The sequence below is a fragment of the Petromyzon marinus genome, chromosome 68 (genome assembly GCF_048934315.1).
Source record: "Petromyzon marinus isolate PM22_M1 ecotype Great Lakes invasive population chromosome 68, UKy_Petmar_22M1.pri1.0, whole genome shotgun sequence".
NCBI lineage: Eukaryota > Metazoa > Chordata > Hyperoartia > Petromyzontiformes > Petromyzontidae > Petromyzon > Petromyzon marinus.
The window spans coordinates 3,836,906-3,855,640 of record NC_133734.1 but is presented as its reverse complement, the minus strand read 5'-3'; the positions used below and the strand labels follow the sequence as shown (position 1 = coordinate 3,855,640).

The 18,735-nt window shown below is 49.8% G+C and overlaps 1 protein-coding gene across 2 annotated transcripts in view; it reads left to right on the top strand.

Annotated features, from left to right (window-relative positions):
* The window catches only part of GMCL1 (germ cell-less 1, spermatogenesis associated), a 29,323-nt gene extending 27,119 nt beyond the window's left edge, over positions 1–2,204 (top strand). For both annotated transcript variants that reach the window (XM_032978804.2, XM_076054781.1), the window contains one exon: positions 364–2,204. In XM_032978804.2, coding sequence (XP_032834695.2) covers positions 364–400 — 37 coding nt within the window. In that variant the 3' untranslated portion in view covers positions 401–2,204. The remainder of the gene's footprint in view (positions 1–363) is intronic.
* Positions 2,205–18,735: the final 16,531 nt, after the last annotated feature.

Below are 18,735 nucleotides of genomic sequence, written 5' to 3'. Positions count from 1 at the left end.
AGGGTGCACATAGCCTGGCCCAAGCGTCGTGGTGACGTCACCGCCACTTAGTGGCGAATGGCGGTTGTTGTATATCTTCGTGTGTGTATCTGTGTGTGTATGTGTATTTGTGTGTGTATCTGTGTGTGTATGTATTTCTATGTGTGTGTGGTTGTCTCTGTGTGTATGTGTATTTGTATTATATCTGTGTGTATCTGTGTGTGTCTGTGTGTGTGTATCTGTGTGTATGTATATCTGTGTGTATGTATATGTGTGTGTGGTTGTCTGTGTGTATATATCTTCGTGTGTGTGTCTGTGTGTGTATATATCTTCATGTGTGTATCTTGTGTGTGTATGTATATCTGTGTGTGTCTGTGTGTGTAGGAGCAGGCCATTATGGTGCTGGACTCTAAGCTGGTGACATTCCCCCTCTTCGTCTGCTGCAATTTCCTGTACCTCACCCCGCCCGTTCCCTCAGGGCATCAAGGCCAGTCACAAGCCCTAGGGGCATTTCAGTAACTCCACTGAGTTGTGTACAGAGACACACACAGGGACACACACAGATACACATGGATACATACAGATAGACACAAACACGCAGCTACACACACACAGATACATGCAGACACACAGATACACACACACATATATACACACACACAGATACACACAGATATTACACAGATACTCACACAGATATACACACATACAGATATATACACACAGACACACACACTCATACACACACACAAATACTTGCCCCAACAGTCTGTGAAGGCTACACGGGGGATCGTTTTCTGTGTGCGTGCGTGCGTGTGTGTGCGTGTGTGCTTTTGTGCATGCACATCAAGAGCACTTGCCCCCGTACAGCCCTGCTAGAGGCTACCCTGGGGGGATCTTTGTCTATATGTATATACACGCGCGCACGCGCACACAGGCGTACAAACACACACGCGTGCGTTCAACAATATCTGCTAAAGTGAAGCAGTGTCAAACCCTTTGTACATCACAATCCGAGGCTTAACCATCCTAAGTGTTGGGGTTGTTTGTGTTGCTGTCAGCTTTTTAGCGTCAGTACGGTCGTATTGTTTATAAACATAGTTTGTATATGAATTAATATACAAACGCTTTATTATTGTTGTTTCTCACCCCTCGCCTGATTTTATTTTTCTGCTGGGGGAAAGGGAGGGTGTGAAGGGGAGAGAGGGATGCAGTTGGGGAGAGAGAGGTGGAAATGCAGAGAGTAACGGAGAGAGAGACACACGGAGCGGGAGAGATGGGGATACACAGCGAGATGGAGAGAGAGACAGAGATGGGGGGGGAGAGATGGATGGAGAGAGAGATGGGGGGAGAGAGATGGATGGAGAGAGAGAGATGGGGGGGGGAGAGATGGATATACACTGCGAGATGGAGAGAGATGGATGGAGAGAGAGAGATGGGGGAGAGATATGGATGGAGAGAGAGAGATGGAGAGATCTAGAGAGATGGATGGAGAGAGAGATGGGGGGAGAGAGACACAGAGATGGAGGGAGATGGATTGAGACGGAGAGAGAAGCAGATGGGGAGAGAAAGATGGAGGGAGAGAGATGGGGGGAGAGAGATGGAGAGATCTAGAGAGATGGGGGGAGAGAGATGGATTTGTATTAAGACGGAGAGAGAAGCAGTGGGGAGAGAGAGGTGGAGATGCAGAGAGTAACTGAGAGAGAGATGGAGATTAATAGAGAGATAGAGCTTAAGATAGAGATGGAGAGAGACGGAGAGAGATGTAGATGGGGAGAGAGAGACAGAGTGGAGTAACTCAACCCCCATCTCAGCTCTACCGCATCATCCCCCACATCAACCAGCTGGAGCGTTTGTGTAGATTGCAACAGAACAATCGATGGCTTTGTGATTTATTTGAACAATCGGTGGCTTGGTGATTGATTTAAACGATCGATGGCTTGGTGATTGATTTGAACAATCGATGGCTTGGTGATTGATTTGAGCAATCGATGGCTTGGAGATTGATTTGAACGATCGATGGCTCGATGATTGGAACGATCGACGGCTTGGTGATTGATTTAAACTATCGATGGCTTTGTGATTGATTTAAACTATCGATGGCTTTGTGATTGATTTAAACTATCGATGGCTTGGTGATTGGAACGAGCGATGGCTTGGTGATTGGAACGATCGATGGGGTTGGCGGCTGTAATAAAGAACGGACGTTCGCCCATCTGGCAACATCACGGCACTTCCTTCTTGGGTTGATGAATGGAACAGCTCGCTTGTTTGGAACTGCTGCTTGTTGTTATTGTGTCGTTTAGTTTGTTGTCCTTCCCCCACCACCTCCGATGTAGCCTTAGTTGGTCACGTACGGTGGTGCGAAAGAAGTTCAACGTGCACAGTGCCGAGGGAAAGTTAGCGCACCACGATGATGATGAGGGAAATTCCGTAGTTTTACCACGATAGCCTTATAGAATCAAAACCAGGTCTTTTCTGACACATCCAATAGGGTTTATATCCACCAATTCCCACGTATTTTGAAACAAAATTACGCGTGAATTAAGCAAACAATGAGTAATTAAGGCTCGGGGGGGGGGGGGGGGGGGTACATGTGAAAATATAAGTGGAAACATCTCCTAGTTTCATTGGCTCAATTGGGTGTTTAAACAATTTGGGTAGATCTTCGGGGGTGAGTTTGGGAGGTCACATACCCTACGTAAAGATCAGAACTGTGAGTTTGGTCTTCACCCTGCAGGTGCGTGTGGAAACAACGTCATGCCACGGTCAAAAGCAATCTCCTCTGAGGATCTCGGGGGGGGGGGGGGGGGTGGGGGTGAAGTAATTGATGCCCATCGGTATGGAAAGGGTTAAAGGAATCTGGAGGGGGGGGGGGTGCTCCACCAATCCACTGGCAGGACAGGCAGTCTACAAATGGAGAAAGTTCCAGACCACAGCCACTGTGCCCAGGAGCGGTCGTCCTGCCAAAGTCTCTCCCAAGAACAGACTGGAAAACCGTCAAGGAAGTCGCCAAGAGCCCCCAGAGAAACGTCCAAGGATCTGCAGGCCACTCGCCGCGGCTAACATGAGTGTTCGTGGACTCGACTATGAGAAAACGGACTGAACGAAAATGGTGGTTGTGGAAGGACAGCGAGGAGAAAGCCACCGCTCTCCAATAAGAGGACACTGCCGTCCGTCTGAAGTTCACCACAGAGCGCATGGGACGATCCACGAGACGTCTACAACGACGTTCCCTGGACAGACGAGTCAAGGGGAGAACTTTTTTGGGCCTCGTTGAGAAACCCAAACGCTGCTTTTGAACGGGAGAACCTTGTCCCAGCCACCAAGTGTGGTGGTGGTGGTGGTAGTCATGGTGGGAATGTGCTCATGGTTTCCGTGGCTGCTTTGCTGCCTCGGGCAGGACCTGGACGGCTTGCCCCATCGTTGACAGAGCTGCAGTGAGTGTCCCACACGATCCCTGGGACAGGGTGATCAAGAAGGCGGGAGCAAATGCTCCACACTCTCTGATTGGCTAGGGAGCACGGGGAGCCAAGAGGATTGGCCGGAACATTCAAAAGGGGAAAGAGCTGCAGGGTTGGGGCGAGCGTTAGGTGGGGCGGTTAGGCCAGGTGAGAGGTAGGCGACGACTGGTGGAAAAGAAGTGGGATGAGGTGCGGGGCCAGGAAGAAGTTAAAAGAGGGAGCGGGTGGGTGGGTGAGTGGGTGGGTGAGTGGGTGGGTGGGTGAGCGGGTGGGTGGGCCTCAGGTGGGACAGTTAAGGCAAGGGTAAGAGAGAGGCGACAATTGGTGGAGATGGAGTGGGACGAGGGGCTGAGCCAGGAAGAGGTTAAAAGAGGGAGCGGGAGGCGGAGTTGGGGGCGTCGCGGGAGAGAGAGCGAGGATGAAGGTGTGGACCCGTGGCCGGGAAATGAAGACCTCGACCCTGTGAATAAAGAGAATGGCCAGAGTCTTCTTTCACAGCCACGAATTCTGCATTGTATCAGACGACTGGAGGAGAATGGTCAGGCCCGTCCGCCCGTGAGCTTTGAAGCTCAACCGAACGTGTGCCTTGCAGCGAGTCAATGATCCTCGGCATAACAAAGCGGATCTATGAAACAGAATGGCCGCGGAGGAAGAAATTCCACTTTTTACAATGGGCCTAGGTCAAAGTCGGGAACCTAACCCCCCCCCCCCCCCCCCCCCCGTGGAAATGTTGTGGGGGACAGGACGTGAAGCGAGCTGCCCCATGCAAGGCGACGGAGTTATTGTAATGAGGAGTGGGACAAGATTCCTCAAATCCGACGCAAGAGAGAGACTGACACAAACGGCTACGGGAAACCGCTTAGTTGCAGTCACTGCTGCTCGAGGGGGTGTCGCCAGTTACTGAATCTAAAGGTTACTCGATCTAAACAGGCGGGAGGTGGGTGGGAGGGAGGGGGGCGTTGTGCATCACGTGGGCAGGAGCCTCCTCTGATCGGCGAGAGGGGGATGAGATAAGGAGAGATAGAGGGAGAGGGGGAGAGAGATGGAGGGAGGGTGAGCGATAAGGGATGTACACGTGGCTATGTGTTTATTCGTGTGTATCTGTGTGTCTGGATCTGTGTGTGTCTGTGTATCTGACCGGTGGTGTAGTGGTTAGCACTCTGCTAAGAACCTGGTGGGCCAAGTTTCATTCCCGATCACAGCCAACACCAGTGACGATTAGGTAAACCGGTCCTGGGCCTTATCTAGGTTGATTCAGCCAAAAAATGAGTACCTGGTGCGGTGGGTGTGTAAAGATCGCCAATGGGGAGACAAAGGTGGTCGTGCGTGGTGCTGGCCACCCACCTCGTGTGCCAAGTTTGCCTTCATAGGTGCTTGCTAACAGCACTTGCGCGAATAGTCTGTTAAGTCTATACGAGATATTGTTGTCTTTGTGTGTGTGTGTATATCTCGCTGGTGCAGGACGGCAACGCTGTGGTGGATGTGAGTAATGCCATGAAGTGAAGGCCAATTCTAAAATCGGCTGTACTCCATGGTGCTTGTAGCCAGCACAGCGGCCAGACGGCAGCTCTGGATAGTTTCATAGTTTCATTTATTTGGTATAGCCCTGTGAGCCATTCGGCTCTTGAATTGGGTGCAACTGCAACAAAAAAAACATGAACAAGAAAACATCTTAAAGTGACGTTGTGCATGTGCAAACAGAAAATCCAGGAAAAAACATCAAAATATTCCTGAAAAAGCACCGTACACCAACGCTGTGTGCAAAAATCCCAGTGGGATGCAAGTCAAACAACAACAAGAAAACTTAGATTAAGGCCATCAGTCTAACTCCGTACTACAATAAACAAAAACATGGCCAAACCAAAAAACTTTTAGAAATCACCAAAATTAAGCCATAAATGCAATGTAACAGTGATCATAGGAACTGTGACCGAATTTTTAACAAACTACATGAATAACATGTAACACCAAACCCTAGAGCCACAGCTGGCTGCATGAGTCACTCCACAAACAACAGGAGCATCAGTCGGAGTATCACATTTTTCAATGCACCTTTAAGATCAGCACACTAAATAAAAATACAGATAATACTTTGCAGCGGTCATCCCGAGCGAAACATTTCATTTTATTTTAGGCCACTGAATAGCAGTGGCAGCTAGGGGTGTACAACTCCTCTAGAGCAGTTTTGAGTGAAGATCTCATTGGTAGTGATTCAAGTTGCAGTTTATTGGCAATAGCATTCCAGACCCTGGGGGCATCAATAGCAAAGGCCCTTCCTCCGGTTTTTGTACGGCAATAGGGAATGGGAACTTGGTAGATGAGCGAAGACCTGAGGTCAAATTTGTTCTTTGAAACAGAGAGGAGATCCAGCAGGTAGTCTGCGGATTTTTTTGTAAGTACATCGTGAATAAATAAGATCTGGTGTACAAGCCATCGAACATTAAGAGATGTTAAGTTTGACCCAATGTAGAGATCACAATGGTGAGTCCTATATGGGCAGTTCAATGCAAATCTTAAGGCCAAGTGATAGATGGAATCAAGCTTCTTCAGTACAGTACTTGGGGCTGATTTATACACGATATCACAGTAATCGAATAGAGGCAGTATGGTAGCTTTTATCAATTCCAAACGGAACATAGGGGGGAAGCAGTGCTTGTGTCGATAGAGAAAACCAATTTTTATTTTTGTCTTTTTACCAATATAATCAATGTGATCTTCAAAATTCAGTTTTGAATCCAGGATGACCCCAAGATACTTATAGATCTTGACTTGCTCTATTTGATAATTATTTAAGGAATGTAATTTGGGAAAAATAACTTCCTGCTTTAGTCCCGGTGAGAAGCATAGCACCTTGGTTTTGGAGGTATTTAGGACTAGTTTAAGAGCAACTAGCTGATGTTGTAGTTTGTTGAAATCACCCTGGAGCTTAGCAATCACGTCATCCGGAGAGCGGCCAGCAGTAATCAGTATCGTGTCATCTGCAAAAAGATGTACCCTGGAATGATCCAGGTCAGTGCCCAAGTCATTGACAAGAGAGAACAAGAGGAGGCCGAGGATGGAACCCTGTAGAACCCCTTTTGTTATCTTAACACTGTGTGACTTCCAACCATCTGTGAATACAGTTTGGGTGTGAGAAAAGAGGTAATTTTTTAACCATTTTACTGTGTTTTTGGAAAAACCGAGGCAACTTAGTTTACCAAGCAGGGTGTTGTGGTCTACTGTATCAAAAGCTTTGGACAGGTCAAGAAAAAGACAGGCACAGTACTGCTTATCAATGCTACTGTAAATTTGATTCATAGAGTCTAATGCAGCAGATGTGGTGCTGTATTTTTTTCGGAACCCATATTGTTTTAGATGTAGTAGATGTTGGTGGACAGGAAACTGCTAATTTGGTAGTTCAATAATTTTTCAAAAATTTTCATCAATGGGGACAAAATTGAGATAGGTGGGTAGTTATTGGGATCATCTTTAGGGCCCCCTTTGTGAAGTGGACGGACATAGGAATGTTTCCATTCTAGAGGAACTGATGCTTCTTTGATGAACAGGTTGAAAATATGGGCTATAGGTTTGTATATTAGGTCACCAACAGTTAGTAGAGCAAAGACGGGAAAACTATCTGCTCCGGTAGAGGAGGACCCTTTGAGGTAGGACAGTTGTTTCAGAACATTACTTTCGTGGATTGGCTGGAAACTAAATTCGTTTAATATTTGGACAGGGGTGTAGGAATTTGCATGAGCAGGGGTGACTCCCAATACATTATCAAAAAGATTACCAGCTTCAGAAAAATGAAGGTTAAAATTGTGAACTATTTTTTTGGGATCTGAAAAATATTCCCCATTTCAGTTTAGCTCAACGAGCAGATTGTCTGTTTTGGATGCCTTTTCGATACATTTGATTGTTTTCCAAAAAATCCTGGCATTTCCATGTGATTCCAGGAAAGTGGAGGAAAAGTAGGCATTTTTTGCATGCCGTATTTTTTTTATGCATCTATTCCTTAAAATCCTGTACTCTAGCCAGTCATTTGCCAAATTACTTTTCTGAGCACATGCCCAAGCCTTGTCCCTAGTTTTCATGAGCTTTGTAATCAAAGGATCATACCATGGTGGGCGGTTGCCTTTAGTTTTAAATCTAACCAATGGAGCATGTTTGTTAAGAATTTGGAGAAACGTGTACCTGAAAGTCTCCCAAGCAGTAGTCAGGTTGGGGATATCACAGACCTTGTCAATATCCGAGTGAAGCACATCATTAGTAAATGCCTGAGTGCTGAAGTGCCTCAAAGAGTGCTTCTCAACAATTTTAGAGGGGGCTTTGGGTCTGGCTGATGACCTCACCCCAAAAATGAAGGAGTGATCACTAATGTTATTACCCAGAACACCAGTCAATGCGAAATTGTGAGGGGCATTTGTCAATAAGACGTCAAGCAGAGTTGACTGTCCCGGATTTTTTAGGTTGGGTCTTGTGGGGACATTTATTACTTGAAACAGGTTAAATCCATCTGTAAAATTTGTGGCCACGGCCGGCGGGTTTAGCCAATTTCAATTTAGATCACCCACTAACACTTTCACTTTTGGGAGGCCCTCAAAAAGCTCTCTCAGTGCAGATGCAGCTTCAACATCCTTCCCACTAGACGGTCTATAGCAGCACACTACCAATATCTGTTGATTATTTGGGAGAGTTATTCTGAGAGCTAAACCTTCAAAGAAACATTTTTTTAAACAAGGAGTGAGCTGGTGAACATGCAATAGTATTACGAACATAGATGGCAATTCCACCTCCTTTAGATCCTCGGTCAAGCCGAAAAAGGTTGTAGTTGTCAATCGTAATCTGCAAGTCTTTGACGGCAGGAGTGAGAAATGTTTCTGTTCGGCAAAAAATGTCAAGATTTGCCACTTCTAGTTTTAGTTGACTTAATTTAGTCACAAGCCCTCTGATGTTGACATGTAGAACACCAACACCTTTTCTGCCAGAAAAATCTGCAGAATTATACGAGTTCTTTACATTTGGGCCAGGATGAAGCTCAATACCACCCAGAAATAAGAAAAGTAGAATTAATAGTTTGCACAAGTATTTTCTGTGAAAGGATGAAGAGCGGCGAACCTTGGACAAATAGGAGCAGCTCGCAGATGGCGTTATTTTTAAGAGCAGAATGAAGTTTGGAAGGAGTGTTGGTGAAGTAATGGGACAAAGATAGGGTTTAAAAGCATACAAAGATGGAGTGTAGAAGTGTCTATGAGCTGTTTCATTTGCAGGTGTAGTGGCAAATCGAGCAACAAGTATGGACGCAAAGTAATGACGGTTGCTGTTTGTAGAGTTGAGTGTGGCACTAGATATGGCCGGGAGGGACAGCAGTAGGATACACAGCAAGAGAATTGCCATCTCTAAAATATCCGGGGTAAACACAGATTTAACACACAAGCGGAAAAGAAAAAATATATACTTGTAGCTGCTGCTGTAGATGTTGCTGTAGCAGCAGCTGTAGCTGGATCCGTTGCTGCGACTGTAACTGCTTCTGCTGCAGCAACAGCTGCTGCTGTAGCAGCTGCTGTAGTTGCTGCTGTAGTAGTTTCAGCTGCTGTTGTAGCAGCTGCTGCTGTAGCTGCATCCGTTGTTGCTGTAGCTGCTGTAGCTGCTGCTGTAGTAGTCGCAGCAGCCGCTGTAGCTGCACCCGTTGTTGCTGTAGCTGCTGTAGTTGCTGCTGTAGTAGTTGTAGCAGCTGCTGTAGCTGCTGTAGTAGTTGCAGCAGCTGCTGTAGCTGCACCCGTTGTTGCTGTAGCTGCTGTAGTTGCTGCTGTAGTAGTTGCAGCAGCAGCTGCCGCAGCAGTCGCAGCAGCTGCTGCAGCTGCACCCGTTGTTGCTGTAGCTGCTGTAGTTGCTGCTGTAGTAGTTGCAGCAGCTGCTGCAGCTGTTGTAGTAGTCGCTGTAGGAGTTGTAGCAGCTGCTGTATCTGCTCTAGTAGTTGTAGCAGCTGCTGTAGCTGCACCCGTTGTTGCCGTAGCTGCTGTAGTTGCTGCTGTAGTAGTTGTAGCAGCTGCTGTAGCTGCAGCAGGAGCTGCAGCTGTAGTAGTTGCAGCAGGAGCTGCAGCTGTAGTAGTTGCAGCAAGAGCTGTAGCTGTAGTAGCTGCAGCAGGAGCTGTAGCTGCTGTAGTAGTTGCAGTAGCTGCTTGAGCTGTAGCTGCTGCTGTAGTTGCAGCAGGAGCTCTAGCACTGCTGCTGTAGTAGTTGCAGCAGGAGCTGGAGCTGTTGCCGCACACAACTCAACCCCCGTAGTAGCTGGCGTTACAGTCGACTGGCGCTTTGCGGCCTACTCGTGTGCCGCGCGTGTGTCCATGGTGAGGTAAAACCTGAAGGGTTTTGTAATTTTATTTACTGAATTAAATTTTTCTTAAAATAAAGTCCGGCGATGATGATGGTGATAGTGGCGGTGTTCTAAATTCAGCGGCGGTTTTTTCGTATTATATTTTATTGTATTTATCGTAGCGGCCTACCTCTCTTCACGGGGGAGACAAAGGCGGCCGTGCGTGGTGTTTTTATTAAACTAAACTAAAGCAATTTAATAAATCAAAATAGCAACCAGTAACGCCTAAAACAACTGTCTTGTTAAGGTCATGAGCGCGAGGGGTGGATGGGTGCAAGGGGCTGATAACCCCTCCACCTTAAATTAAACTACCACTAAACCACGTGGAAAATATAGAACAAAGCTTATGCCAGAGGCCCCAGGAGAACAGGTGTCTATGACGTCTCCTGCCCAAACCCCAGTTGGCGGAACCAGAACATTGAATCCTTATGCTCGGGGTTCCTCCAGAAACAATAAAAAGCCACTGCGGGTGGCCACTTGGAATGTCCAAATGCTCACTGCGGAGGAGAGGCTGCCACTCTACTGCCGGGAGCTGGACCGGTACCGCCTGGATCTCTGTGGCATTCAGGAGGTCCGGTGGACTGGCTCTGGCTCCTGCCACCATGGGAGGGTAGACAGTCCTCTACTCAGGGTTGGAGACTGCCCAACAACAGGGGGTGGTTCTTCTTCTGAACAAAATAATGAATGGAGCGTGGCTGTGTGGGAAGCTGTAACCCCAGGCTACTTTGGGCTCACCTTCCATCAACCAGAGGCAAGGAGTGGTGGTCGTCGTTACTTATGCCCCCACCGAAGACGAATATCAGTAGAGGGATGCAGGCAAGGACAATAAGTCAAATGCCTTCTATGACCTCCTGTCACAGGTGCTAGCTAAAGTGGCCACTCGCGATAGAGTCATCCTGTTGGGTGACTGATGCCCAAGTGGGTCATGGTGCTGGCACCTGGTCTGGAGTGATTGGAAGGCATGGGCCAGATCAGCTGAATAACAACGGTAGGAGGCTGCTAGACTTGTGTGCAGCCCATGGGCTTGGAATTACCAACACACTGTTCTGGCATCGGCGCATCCACACAACATCATGGATGCATGCCGGGTCCAAGCAAGAACATCTGCTGGACTACGTAGTGATGGAACAGCAGCTGCAGGCCCATGTTCTTGACACCAGGACCTACTGTGAAGTTCATCTGCCCACTGACCATTGGCTTGTCATCTGGAAGATGTGCCTGCCATTCTTCCACTCCGGTGGTGAGTGGACATCCAGGACCCCATTCAAACCCACAGTGGCCTGGTCTCAGCTAGCTTATGAAAGTTGCAAGTGATAATTTCATCGCTTCCAGCTGAGATTGGCATCGTTCCTCGCACCTCTTGATGCGGAGGAGAAAAGGGAGGGTTTAGGACTGTGACTCATGCAGCTGCAATGGCTACTTTGGGTACACGGTCCAGACCTCCCCAGAGGCACTGGCTGACAGAGGAGGTGTTCCGGCTGGCTGAGAAAAAGCGACAGGCCCACTGTCATCGCCTACAGAATCCCACGTCAGAGAATGAGGAGGCTTTCCGCAGCCTTTGCTCACACGTTCAGAGAGCCGAGCGGTGCTGCAAGGATGGGTGGTGGTCGTGGGTTGCTGAGGAGATGGAGTCTGCCTCAGTAGTCCGCGATCACAAATCACTCTTTAACTTGCAGCACCATCAATAGGGGAAATAAATGTGATCTGATTTCTAACCCCCAGGAACAGGTTTGCAGATTTCCTGAGCATTTTTGTGAGGTATTTGGGGTGGGGATATCCCGCAGCCTAAAACATCATGAGGTAAAGTGGGGATGACCCTGCTGAGGCTGTGCAGCCTCAAATATTGGACGAAGTAGTCACCCCCTGTGAGTGGCAGGCTGAAGTGCGATCTGTTGAAGTACAGAAGGCGATCCAGAGTCCGAGACCAAGAAAGGCACTGGGCAGAAATGATCTCCCAAGTGAAATGCTGACTGCCCTACATGACTTCATAATAATGGTCTGGACCACTGGATGGGTTCCACAGGATTGGAAGGATGCTATAGTGGTCCCCCTCTTTAAGAAGGGGGACTGCACAGATTGTAACAACTACAGGGGCATCTACGTAATTTGCCGGGAAAGGTCCTGGCAAGGATTATTCAATATCATTTTGCCAGGCACGCTGAGGGAGGCTTGCTGAGCCCCAATGTGGTTTGAGTAAAGGGCGGTCCTGCACAGATGCCATATATTCTGTCCGTCTGCTACAGCAGAGGTGTAGGGAATCCCAACAAGACCTACATCTCTGCCTTTTTGGCCTGGTCAAGGCCTATGATACCATCAGTAAGCCTGGGATCTGGGTTGTTCTTCTTGCTTTTGGAGTCCCTGAATCTATGCTCACAATGAAATAAGGACCTTCATGATGGTGGGCAGGCCTGGGTAAAACTACATGGCTGTTAGTTGAAGCCATTCCCTGTTCACCTTGGGGTGTGAGAGTAATGTCCTCTGGCTCCCACATTATTTAACATATTTTTCGACCACGTAGCTTTTGATGGCTGTACTCAAGGAATTTCAATATGGTACAGATACAATGGGAGGCTGATCGATGCCCGGGTGCAGTCAAGGGATAGCTCCCTATAGGTCAACCTTGTTATGTATGCTGATGATCTGGTGATTGCTGCTCACTCAGTGGAGGAGTTGAATGGCTTGCTGTTGAACCTGGCACTTGCCACTAAGAGGTGCGGTCTTACCATCAGCCCCACCAAAATTAAGCACCTGCCTGGGTATTTTGTGCCACACAACACTCCACCCTTACAACTCCCAATTGGTGATGGGGTAGTTTTGGAGAGAGTGGAGAGTTTCTCATACCTGGTCAGTGTGCTCATGACCAGCTCCAGTTGACAATAGAGGTCTCACTGCGATTCATTCGTGTAGCATTATCTTTCCATCGGCTGCGTAACGCTGTGTGGAAGCTACCTGGTCTGTCGCTCCACGTGAAGCTTCGGGTCATCTCGGCCATGGTCATGCCCTCCCTTCTCAATGCATGCGTGTGGACCCCCCCTCCCTAATGGAACATCTTCGCCAGTTAGAAACATTAATGCTGGCCTGCCTACGATCCATCCTGGGTTTAACCTGCAGGCTGGATTGTGTGAGGAGCTCACAAATCCTTATCATCTTTTGTTCGGCCGGATCGAGGGGGCTAATCGGGCGCGGCACGGGCTGAAAAAGAGATGGAGTGTTGCGGTACAAGAGGATGTGGAGCTGAGTAGACTTACCAATGACCGGTACCAGCGGTGTCAAGATCGGCCTCTGTGGAGGAGGCTCGTGAAGGACGCTGCTACTGGGCAGTTGGAGGCAGTCGCCCTCCAGCAACAATAGAGGACAGAGGAGTGACGCTCACAACAACGAGCGGAGCGCCGGGTGGTTAAAAGGCAGAAAATTGGCACAGTAGTGGGCCCAGGTGGTGGTGCATCGGCCATTTATCTCAGTCAGCCGACCCATGGCACCTGGGTTTGTCCCGAGACCTCCTGCCAGCGAGCCTTCGACACTTCACGTGGCCTCAAAGTGCACCTGGCCTGGCACAGGCGCGGTGGTGACGTCACCATTACTTAGTGTCGAATGGCGGCTATTGGTATGGGTATTGGAGTGTAACAGCACTTGCCCCTACAGTCCTGCTAGAGGCTACCTGGGGGATCTTATCTGTGTGTAACAGCACTTGCCCCTACAGACCTGCTAGAGGCTACACTGGGGACCTTTGTCTCTGCCTGTGTGCGTGTCTGTGTGTGTGTCTGTGTGTCTGTGTGTGTGTCTGTGTGTCTGCGTGTGTGTGCGTGTCTGTGTGTGTGCCTGTGTGCGTACCTGTGTTTCTGTCTGTGTGTGTGTCTGTGTGTGTGTCTATCTGTGTGTGTGTCTATCTGTGTGTGGGTCTATCTGTGTGCGTGTGTGTGGCTGTGTGTGTGTGTCTGTGTGTGTCTATCTGTGTGTGTGCCTGTGTCTGTGTGTCTATCTGTGTGTGCGTGTCTGTGTGTGTACCTGTGTGCGTGCCTGTGTGTCTGTCTGTGTGTGTGTCTGTGTGTGTGTCTATCTGTGTGTGTGTCTGTGTGTGTGTGTCTATCTGTGTGTATCTATCTATGTGTGCGTGTGTGTGCCTGTGTGTGTGTGTCTGTGTGTCTATCTGTATGTGTGTCTATCTGTGTGTGTGTGTCTATCTGTGTGTGCGTGTGTGTGCCTGTGTGTGTGTCTGTGTGTGTGTCTATCTGTGTGTGCGCCTGTTTGTGTGTGTCTATCTGTGTGTGCGTGTTTGTGTGTGTGCGTGCCCGTGTGTCTGTCTGTGTGTATCTGTGTGTGCGTCTATCTGTGTGTGCCTGTGTGTGTGTCTGTGTGTCTATCTGTGTGTCCGTGTGTGTGGCTGTGTATGTCTGTGTGTCTGTGTGTGTGTTTGTATCTGTGTTTGTGTCTATCTGTGTGTGCGTGTGTGTGCCTGTGTGTGTGTCTGTGTGGGTGTCTATCTGTGTGTCTATCTGTGTGTGTGTATCTGTGTGTGTCTGTGTGTGTGTCTATCTGTGTGTGTGTGTATCTGTCTGGGAAAACAACCCCCTACCTCCTCGCGGTGCCGGACGGGCAACTCTGTCGTGGACAGTGCTGTGGGGTGAGGGCCAACTCCGATTGGCCTCTCCCCTCATGGCATCTGTGACCACCACAGTGGCTAAACGGGGGCTCTGGATGGGTGCGAGGGGCTGGTAACCCCTCCATCTTCAAAAAATTACCACGAAACTACGACTTAAAGATATAACTAATAAGCTCCTGCCGGAGGCCCCGGGGGGACAGGCGTCTATGACATCTCCTGGCCAAACCCCAATTGTCGGAGACAGGAGATTGAATCTCTACCCTCGGGGCTCCTCCAGAAACAACGAAAAGCCACTTCGTGTGGCCACGTGGAATGTTCGAATGCTCACTGCGGAGGAGAGGCTGCCACTCCTCTGTCGGGAGCTGAACCGGTACCGCCTGGATCTCTGTGGCATTCAGGAGGTCTGGTGGTCCGGTTCTGGCTCCTGCCACCATGAGGGGTGGACAGTCCTCTACTCGGGTCAGCAGACTGCCAAACAACAGGGTGTGGCTCTTCTTTTGAACAAAATAATGAAGGGGGCGTGGGAGCGTGGCGGTGAGGTGTGGGAAGCTGTAAGCCCCAGGCGACTTTTGGCTCACCTTCCCATCAACCGGAGGCGAGGAGTGGTGGTTGTGGTTACTTATGCCCCACCGAAGACGGACATCCGTGGAGGGATGCAGGCAAAGCCGATGAGTCAAATGCCTTCTCTGACCTCCTGTCACAGGTGCTGGCTAAAGTGGCCCCTCGGGATAGAGTCATCTTGTTGGGTGACTTCAATGCCCGAGTTGGTCATGATGCTGGCACCTGGTCTGGAGTGATTGGAGGGCATGGGCCAGATCAGCTCAATAACAACGGGAGGAGGATGCTAGATTTTTGTGCAGCCCATGGGCTTGTAATTACCAACACACTTTTCCGGCATCGGCGCATCCACACAACATGATGGATGCATACCGGGTCCAAGCAAGAACATCTGCTGGACTACATAGTGACGGACCAGCGGATGAGAGCCCATGTCCTTGACACCAGGACCTACCGTGCAGCTGATCTGCCCTCTGACCATTCCAACCTAAAGTGGCCTGGTCTCAATTATCTGATGAAAGTTGCAAGCAAGAATTTCATCATCGCGTGCGGCTGGGGTTGGCATCGTCCCCCACTCCTCCTGATGTCGAGGGAAAATGGGCGAGGTTTAGAACTGTGACTCATGCAGCTGCAATGGCTGCTTTGGGGACGCGGTCCAGACCTCCCCAGACACCCTGGCTGACAGAGGAGGTGTTCCAGATGGTTGAGAAAAAGCGACAGGCCCACTATCACCGGCTACAGAATCCCACGTCAGAGAATGAGGAGGCTTACCGCAGCCTTCGCTCGGAGGTTCGGAGAGCCGTGAGGCGCTGCAAGGATGGGTGGTGGTCGCAGGTTGCTGAGGAGATGGAGTCTGCCTCAGTAGCCCGCGATCACAATCTCTATTTAACTCCATCAAAAAAGTTACCTGCAGCACCACACCTATTACCATCATTAGGGGAAACAACGGTGATCCAATCTCCGACCCCCAGGAACAGGTTTGCAGATTTGCTGACCATTTCTGTGAGGTCTTGGGGGAGGGAAAATCCTTCAGCCAGGAGAACATCGTGGCACAATGTGGGGATGACCCTGCTGAGGCTGCAGTGCCTCAAATATTGGAATAAGTCACCCCCTGTGAGTGGCTGGCTGAGGTGCCATCTGTTGAGGAAGTACTGAAGGTTATCCGGAGTCTGAGACCAGGAAAAGCACCGGGTAGAGATGATCTCCCAAGCGAAATGCTGAGGGAGGGTGGCGTGTGTGCACAGACTGCCCTACATGACATCATAACAACAGTCTGGACCACTGGACGGGTTCCGCAGGATTGGAAGGATGCCCTGGTGGTCCCCCTCTTTAAGAAGGGGGACCGCACAGACTGTAACAACTGCAAGGGCATCTCACTCCTCAGTGTGCCGGGAAAGGTCCTGGCAAGGATTATTCAACATCGCCTTGCCAGGCATGCTGAGGAGAGGCTTGCGGAGCCCCAATGCGGTTTCAGGAAAGGGCGGTCCTGCACAGATGCCATATTTTCTGTCCGTCTGCTCCAGCAGAGGTGTAGGGAATTCCAGCAAGACCTACATCTCTGCTTTGTTGACCTGGTCAAGGCCTATGATACCATCAGTAGGCCTGGGCTCTGGGTTGTTCTTCATGCTTTTGGAGTACCTGACCCTCTGCTCACGATCATTAAGGACCTTTATGATGGTGAGTGGGCCCGGGTAAAATTACGTGGCCGGGAGTCAGAGCCATTCCCTGTAAACCATGGGGTGCGACAGGGATGTCCTCTAGCTCCCACATTATTTAACATCTAATTTGACTACGTGGTTTGTGAAGCCTTCAATAGCTGTACCGGGGGAATCTCCATTTGGTACAAATATAATGGGAGGCTGATCGATGCCCGGGTGCGGTCAAGGGATGGCTCCCTATTGCTCAACCACGTCATGTATGCCGATGATTTAGTAATAGCTGCTCATTCAGAGGAGGAGTTGGAGACGCTGCTGCTGAGACTGGAGCGTGCCACTAAGAGATGGGGCCTTACCATCAGCCCCACCAAAACTAAGCACCTGCCTGGGTATTTTGTACCATCGGACACTCCACCCCCACAACTCCCAATCGGTGATGGGGCAGTTGTGGAGAGAGTGGAGAGTTTCCCATACCTGGGCAGTGTGCTTATGATCGGCTCTAGCTTAACAGCAGAGGTCTCACTCCGAATCAGTCGAGCGGCAATATATTTTCATCGGTTGCGTAACGCTGTGTGGAAGCTACCTGGTCTGTTGCTCCGCACTAAGCTTCAGGTCTTCTTGGCCACGGTCAGTCCCTCCCTTCTCTACGTTTGCGAAACGTGGACCCCCCTAATGGAATATCTTCACTGGTTAGAAACATTTAGGCTAGCCTGCCTACGATCCATCCTGGGTTTAACCAGGCTGGATTGTGTGAGGAGCTCACAAATCTTAGAAAGATCTGGGCAAGGTCCCATCGGTGAGCTCCTCCAGCAGGCAAGGCTGCGTTGGCTGGGTCATGTAGCCCGCATGCCGAGCCATCGCATGCCGAAACAGCTTTTGTTCGGCCGGATCGAGGGGGCTAAACGGGCGCGGCACGGGTTAGAGAAGAGATGGAGTGATGTGGTACAGGAGGAGGTGGAGCTGAGTGGACTTGCCGATGACTGGTACCAGCGGTGTCAAGATCGGCCTCTGTGGAGGAGGCTCGTGAAGGACGCTACTTGGCAGTTGGAGGCAGTCGCCCTCCAACAACAACGGAGGGCGGAGGAGCGACCCTCACAACAACGAGCGGAGCGCCGGGTGGCTAAAGCACACCAGGTTGGCACAGTAGGGGGCACAGGTGGTGCATCAGCCAGTTATCTCAGTCAGTCGACCCGTGGCATTTGGGTCTGCCCCCTGACCTCCTGCCACCGGGCGTTCGACACTTCACGTGGCCTCAAGGTGCACATGGCCTGGCACAAGCGTCGTGGTGACGTCACCGCCACTTTGTGGCGAATTGCGGTTGTTGTTGTTGTTGGTCTGTGTATCTGCGTGTGTGTGTCTGTGTGTGTGCCTGTGTGTGTCTGTGTGTGTGTCTGTGTCTATCTGTGTGTGTGCCTGTGTGTGTGTCTGTGTGTGTGTCTATCTGTGTATGTCTATCTGTATGTGTGTCTGTGTGTGTGTCTCTATGTGTGTCTATCTGTGTCTGTGTGTGTGCCTGTGTGTGTGTCTGTGTGTGTCTATCTGTGTATGTCTATCTGTATGTGTGTCTGTGTATGTGTCTCTATGTGTGTCTATCTGTGTCTGTGTGTGTGTCTGTGAGTGTCTATCTGTGTATGTCTATCTGTATGTGTGTCTGTGTATGTGTCTCTATGTGTGTCTATCTGTGTCTGTGTGTGTGTTTGTGTGTGTGTTTGTGTGTGTCTATCTGTGTATGTCTATCTGTATGTGTGTCTGTGTATGTGTCTCTATGTGTGTCTATCTGTGTCTGTGTGTGTGTTTGTGTGTGTGTGTGTCTGTGTGTGTGTGTCTATCTGTGTGTGTGTGCACGCCTCTATTTGTTGGGTTTTTTTTATTATTTGCTAGAAACGAGACGTCGCAAAAATTCGTTGAACGCAAACAAACACCGTGACCCCCCCCCCCCCCTTCGTAGAGAACGCGCACTCACCGTGACTGTGTGGGTGGTGAGGGGGTGAGTGAGGGGGTGAGTCAGGGGGTGAGGGAGTGAGTGGTTTAGGGGGTGAGTGGGTGAGGGCGTGAGTGAGGGGGTGAAGGGGTGAGTGAGGGGGTGAGTGAGTGGGTGAGGGAGTGAGTGGTTTAGGGGGTGAG